Source organism: Varanus komodoensis, unplaced genomic scaffold (genome assembly GCF_004798865.1).
Source record: "Varanus komodoensis strain SLA01 unplaced genomic scaffold, ASM479886v1 scaffold11, whole genome shotgun sequence".
NCBI lineage: Eukaryota > Metazoa > Chordata > Lepidosauria > Squamata > Varanidae > Varanus > Varanus komodoensis.
The window spans coordinates 18132156-18139293 of NW_025335317.1; the positions used below are offsets into that span (position 1 = coordinate 18132156).

The following is a 7138-nucleotide window of genomic DNA, read 5'->3' on the forward strand; positions in this document are numbered from 1 at the left end:
TGCTATTTAACATCTACATGAAACCACTGGGAGAGGTCATCAGGAGGTGTGGGCTGCAGAATCATCAGTATGCTGATGATACCCAGCTCTACCTCTCTTTTTCAACCAATCCAGGTGAGGCAGTGGCTGTACTAAACCGGTGCCTGGCCAAGGTAATGGGCTGGATGAAGGCCAATAAACTGAAGCTCAATCCAGACAAGACGGAGGTCCTGTTGGTGGGTGATTTGGGCTCCGGGGTAGGTGACTTGGACTTTGTCCTGAATGGGGTTGCACTCCCTCTAAAGGACAGGGTCCGTAGCTTGGGAGTGCTCCTCGACCTGGAGCTGTCTTTGGAAGCTCAAGTGACTGCGGTGGCGAGGAGCGCTTTCCTTCAGCTTTGGCTGATCCATCAGCTCCGTCCCTACCTGGAGAACGATTGCCTGGCGACAGTGACACATGCATTGGTTACTTCCTGATTGGACTTCTGAACGCGCTCTGCATGGGGCTGCCCTTGAAGATGGTCTGGATACTTCAGATGGTGCAAAATAGAGCTGCCAGGTTGCTGAGAGGGACTGGGCATTGTTCTCATATAACCCCAGTCCTCTACCAGCTTCACTGGCTCCCCATCGAAGTCCAGGCCCAATTCAAGGTGCTGGTTATCACCTATAAAGCCTTTAACGACTTGGGACCTGGATATCAAAAGGAATGCCTGCGGCCATATTTGCCCTCCCGCCCCTTGAGATCGGCAGCAGAGGCCCTTCTCCGGGAACCCTCCGTGAAAGATATTAGGAGGGTGAGTACCCGGAGGAGGGCTTTCTCTGCGGTGGCGCCCCACTTGTGGAATGCGCTCCCCAGAGAGGTCCACCTGGTGCTGTCATTATTTGTTTTTTGGCGCCAGGCCAAGACCTTTTTATTTAAACAATATTTTAATAATTATTGATTTTATTTATTGGTTTTATAATATTGAGCCAGGATGTTTCCAGATTTTATATTTATATGTATGTTTATATTTTATATGGTTTTATTTATGATGTTGGAAGCCGTCCCGAGGCTTATGCAAATGGGATGGCATACAAAAATTCCAAATAAATAAATAAATTTAACTCATTCTTCAAACCTGCTATGCCCACGTTAAGATTTGTGGAACACTGCACAAGACTTGTATGTCACCCCATTGTCTAATACGTACAGAGAGACACTCCCAAGATAGACAGGGATACATTTGTCCAAATCTTTCCATAAATGTTAGGAATCCCCAACCTGAGCTGTAATACTGCAATCTGTCCGAATCTTTCATTTGATACTGTTACTGATTTAAACAGCAATCACAATTAGGCAGCTGAAAAGTCATCATGCTACATGCCTTACAACTAAAGTCCTTATACATCTATGAGATTTAACAGCATTAAATGCAGCCAGAGTGCATTTTCAAAAGCTATAGACTTTGTGTTATCACACAGAGCAAAGCTTCTTATCTATCTAGAGTTCTTCAGTCCAGACCCTTCCTTATTTCTGATATGTATCTTCCGCTACTTTATACCTGCTTAAATTACCATTCCTATGCAAGGATGGAAGCATATTTCAAATTTTTAGATAACAATATGAAATTTTAGGAGACAAAAAAAAAGCAACATCTCAACACTGAACGTAGCTGGAAAAGGTAAATGCCAATTCTTTCCAGCATCACATTTTTAGGAGCATGGAAATGCAGACACACAGGTATGCTAACTCATTTCCACAGATGAGGCCACACTTTGCAGGAGTCTTGCATGTAAGCATTAGCCTGGTAGTCTCTGCCAGAGGCAACCAAGAATTCCAGGCAGACAAGTGAGCAGGTTAGGAAGGGATGGAGCATTCCATCTTCTCTCTGCACCTAGCACAGAAACCAAGTGGGCTGCTTAGAGGAGGGAAGCCCCACCCACCCTCTACACTTCCAATAAAAACACAGTTCTCCACTCTTTCTCAAATAATCCCCTACAGGCTAGTGATCTTTTGTAAGCTTACATACAAGGCTTGACAGAGGCCTTTGGATAGATCCTGCACCAAAGGTAAGATAGTGTCGGTGTGCTCAACCCTGCTCCTTACAATACTAGAAGAAAAATGTGCAGCTTAGCCCCCTGCTTTTTTACATTTCATGAAAAAAAAAAAAAAGGAGAGCACTTTGCTGGATAAGATGGTGACAGTCCTGTGTACTTCCTGTATTCATCATGAATCTCCTGCCAGTCAAATCCACTGATCGAAATAAAGGTCTATTTGGTCCAGTAACATGTTTCCTGTACTGGCCAACCAGATTAACGCTAGAAAGTCCACAAATAGACATTTTTTCTCTGTTGCATATGTCCTATCTTTCTGTACACTAAAAACATCTATCATGCTACCCCTTAGATAGCTATTTTCTAAACTAAGCATTTAGAATGCTCTCAAACATTCATTGACAAAAGCCACATATATGCCACGTGCTTGTAAATCAGAACCTTCTGGGGCTGGAAAATCCAATATGCAGTGGAGAGTCACAATGCAATGGCTCCACTCCAGTCCATGTGGCAATTTTTATGGGGGAGGTTGCAACAGGAAATTAGTTTCCAGTGGCAGGAATAATTGTATGCTCGAGTCCTTAAAGTGGAAACACAACACAAGGGAAACACAACCCTTTTAGAAGAGTGGTGTGGGGAGAAAAATAGGATTATAGTAATTTCATCCATAAATACTGGAATTATTCCACTATTTTGATAAATGCTGTTTGAATAACTTACATGCTGAGGATCAACACTGCATCTTAACCTTCACTTGTACACACTACTACTGATATTAAAAGACACAGGATCCATGCATTAAACTCACAGAAGGAAAACGTCAACACAGCAAAGTTAAAATGCAAATTTGCCACACTTACACGAACATCTGAAGCCCCCTGTTCCTCTGGAGAGATTTGTTCTGAGCAGTTCTGAAATTTGTATATCCAGTAATGCTTTGCAGTAATTATGAAGTTTAAAGGCAAAAGAGAGCTGGTCCCCAGAAGGAAGAAAATAATATAGGTGCTATTCCAGTGATCGTCAGGCTTGCAGAAATCATATCGGTCTCCAAGTGGCTCTTCCAACAGTGCTGTCTCTTCTGGGCCACTCTTGTTCACTGGCTCATATAATGAGTTAGTACTGGGATAGTAACTGTCCTCCAAGTTATCAGCCACTTTCAAAATAAATAAAAATATATGTACAAATTATTATCCATAATATAGCATTATGACTAGCCTTTTAGCCCTCAATGACTTGTAGAACTACCAGAAGAAACTCCCCTTATCAGAGCCACTACAAGGTTTGGTACTTTCATGCTGGTGTCATGCAATACACCTAGAAGCTGCAAGGCTCAAATTTTGTTTCTGCTGTAAATTCACAGTTTACAGTTTGCCTTAGGCAAAATGCTGTACTCTCAGCCCTGTCCAGATAATCTACAATGTGGGAATAATGCTACTGACCTGCTTTATCAGGTAAGTATGAATTACTGAGAGTGTATGTGTATGATGGGTTTTTTTTGCCAACTCAACACTTGATAGAAATACTTATGAGCAACATTAATAAGTTGCAGTAACAGTTCCAAGCTTCCCAAAGACACTAGTGTTAAAATGACAGAGACTTCTTGCATTCAAAGTCTTTCATCCTCCACAATAGAAGTGGTTAGCTAGAATGTCTTTATACATAACAGAACACTGTCTGCTGATATCCACTAAAGCCCAAACAGGTCTTTAGAAGAGCCTGTTGCAACATGTTCTTATAAAAAAGGGAATTTTTGAATATATTTTGTAATATGACTTATTAGAAGACTTGGGCACATTTAGGTTATTATTCTCCATAAGAAACAGCTGAACTGTTAGCTGCCTTGAGTCATTAGATGATATGCTATACAAAAGCACATAGGAACCAGGAACTTCTAGATGTATTCGGACTCATATTCCAAATCCTGTCAGGCCCAGCCACCATGGACAATGCTCAGGATGATGCGAGTTGCAGCCCAACATCTGGAAGTTTGCCTACCATATGGGATTTTTATCATACAAATACAATAAGTAATATTCTCTCCAATATTCTCAACCCAGAACAGCAATAATGTGACAGGGGCCAAACCAAGCAACCCATTCTCTCAGATGTAAAAATAGGATTATTCTAGCCTGTAGAAGCTAGTAGCTGGTGTGGTGTAGTGGTTAGAATGCTGGCCAAGGACTCAGATCTGGCTTCTAGTCCCCTCTTGGCCATGATGCTCACTGAGTGACTCTGGGCCAGTCACTGACTCTCATCCTAAATCTACTTCACAAACATCAGAATATCCAAAACATCATAGGGGTGCCAGTTTGATGAAGGCGATTCCAGTTCAGTTCAGCAATCCAGAGTGAACAGGGAAGCAGGGAACAACAGAAGACATACCATTCCCCATCTGTGTAGCTGAAACAGTACACTCTTCCAGAGACCAGAATGGGCAATATGACTTCTTTCATTGGGACAGTCATTCAGAAAGACGTGCAGGCTTTTTGGTTATATATATGGCCAAAACTTGATAACACACAAAGAAGGAAGTTAATTTTTTTGGACATTTTTTAAGCAAGAGAGAGATGCTAACTGGATGCTGAGCCATGGCTTTGTTGGGCTGTAAATACACCCTGGACTCCTGCCAGAAATTTTAACAGGAGTGAGGAATCAAACCAAAAGCCTTCTTCAGCTCCAGAATGTTTAATTCTGACAAACATTTGACCTGCCTCAAGATTTCAGGTTTGTACACTCCCTAATGCCGCTACCCATTCATTTGTACTGTCTTTCTTGTGGTGTGCAAGGGGTGGCTAAGATAATAATAAGGGTTTACCAAATAACCTGTGCTGAAGCCTCCCCTCCGCCCACACTCACAAAAGAAGGAAGGAAGGAAGAAAGGAAAGAAGGAAGGTGAAAATTTCTAGAGCTGAACATTTCTAGGTGGAGCTTCTCGACTTTACGGCGTTTATGGGCACCTTTCCCGGTCAGGGGTGAAGCAGGGACGGCGAGCTGAGAGAGAGTCAACGGGTCTGCGACTCGTCTTAAGGATACAGCTTGCGAACCGGAGGCCCTTAATTCCAATTGTAGGGGGAGACTTGTTGCGGGGAGGTTAGCACGGGGCATAACGGGAATAGGCACATGTTCCTCAGAGAGTGAGTGAGTGAGTGAGTGAGTGAGAGAGAGAGTGTGTGTGTGTGAAAGAGAGAGAGAGAGAGAGAGAGAGAGAGAGATTGATTGATTTTGGGGGGGAGGGGTGATGGAGTTAGCGGGGAGGTACAAGCACACTCTGCACATGTTCAGAGTTCTCCCAACCCTCACACTATGCGAAGGCTTTTCAGACTCAGGTTTCGAGACTGAGGCGAGCCTACAGCCGGGGGTGTTGCGGGAAGACGGAAGAGCAGACAGGGAAAGCCGCGAAAGGCGAACAAAGAGACGGAGAGCCAAGCGTTCGCCGGCGACGGCGCCAGGCGAGGAGGCTGAGAGCCCCGCAGAAGAAGCCACTTACTATCGCCGGCCCTCTTCGCTTCCTTCTCCACCCAGGGCCGCGGCCCAGCCCAAGCTCCGCCGGGCCTCGCAAAGCCACTCCCACCAGCCGCTCGGCGCCGCCCCTGCTAGGCGGGACCGCGGCGGAAGAAGGCCGTTCTTCTGTTCCTTGGCGGGTGGGCGGCCCGCTCGCTTGCAGCAGGTGCTCGCACCTTTGTGTAGCTGCGGTAGCCACGTGCTCCTTTAACGTTGACCCCGACATTTCCAGCCCTGCTTGGGTATTCCCAGGAAAGCCTCAGCGCACTAGCACAATTTAATAACATTGCGTCAGCAGCGCATCGAGGACGCCGATCTGGAACCGCTCCTGTCACGATCGTGGATAGGCTCCTGTTACAACAGCTTTGCTTTCCCTCCCGATTGCCAAATTACCCTTGCCTTGAAGAGCCTCTCCCTTGCAAAAGAGCAGGGATGCAATGACTGCCCCTCACCCTTTTGTAGCGCTCAGGTTTCTACGCATCTAAACAGGCGCAACTTCTTTGGTGTTTCTTTTCTTTGCGTACTTAGCTAGAAGCCTTGCACACCACTTGAGCAGTACTCGCTTCCGTGTAATAAAACAAGGCGAAGCTCCCTTTTCTGGCTACCGGCTGGTTCCACTCCTCTCTCCCCGTATAAGGGCTGCGGGGTTGGGGAGAGGAGGAAATCGTTGGCAAAGCTCTTCTGGTTATCAAAGAAGTCTTCCTGGGCACTTCATAACAACGCCCCTCTCTTCCTGTGAAGGGAATTTACAACCCGCTTTCCTGAATTCCTTCTTTAACGTGATGAAGATGTTAATCAAGATTAATCATTCTAAACCACTGTGGGAGGGTGTTGTTATTTTTTTTCTTGGCAGAAGTTTGGGCTGAAAATGTAAATATGAATAAAAATATTATCCCCATGCACATGGCCGGTTTTCCCCTCAGGCACAAACCCTTGCCATGGTTCACAACCACTTATCCAGAAAGTAGACGTTGCTGCTTGGAATAAGGCCTGCCATCAACTTCAGTGTTGGAATAATCAGTTATGTATAGGAGGTGGAGGGGGAGTGCCCACTTCAAATTAATTCATTTTATTTCTTCACTTCCTTGGAGGCATGACATAGCTGAATTTCATTTGCAAGTTACTGATTTGCCTTAGCGTTTAAATTTAAACCAGTCACCTTTAAGGCAAGGTGAGATTGTCAAAGGAAGAAGAAAGGTTGCTTTTTCATTTTTATTTATTACCCCTCATCACTGCAGTCTAGTTCTCAGTACACTTGTGCCTGTACCACTTCAGACTAAAGGCTGTACCACTTCAGACTAAAAGGTTGAATACTTCTCTATACCCCGTGAACTAAAATCAAATCCATGCAGAAAGAAAACAAGCATTTCAGGGAGAAATGTTTGTTTCCAGACATCTAGTGTTCAAAAGATTGTGGGAGAAGTGGTGGGGCAGGCCAAAGGACACCTTCACCAGGCAGTAGCCATTCCATCAGGCTGAAGCAAGAGAAGTAGGGCCAGACCTTTGGTTTTTCCAGGAGGCCAGCAAATTTTGGCTGTGCCCCTCTTCTTGTGGAATGGCTTCTATACCAGCTATTACAAGAATTTTATAACTAGGAACAAGTGCCAGAACAGGGCTGGTTCTAC

At 44.7% G+C, this 7138-nt stretch overlaps 1 protein-coding gene across 1 annotated transcript in view; it reads right to left on the minus strand.

The window, feature by feature from the left end:
• Positions 1 to 5586, minus strand: part of CDH23 (cadherin related 23) — a 598322-nt gene extending 592736 nt beyond the window's left edge. Inside the window, exons 1-2 of the mRNA XM_044420488.1 lie at positions 5500 to 5586; positions 2873 to 3165 (exon numbers count right to left, since the gene is read on the minus strand). Of these exons, the coding sequence (XP_044276423.1) occupies positions 2873 to 3165; position 5500 (294 nt within the window). The 5' untranslated portion in view covers positions 5501 to 5586. The remainder of the gene's footprint in view (positions 1 to 2872; positions 3166 to 5499) is intronic.
• Between the last annotated feature and the right edge of the window lie 1552 nt (positions 5587 to 7138).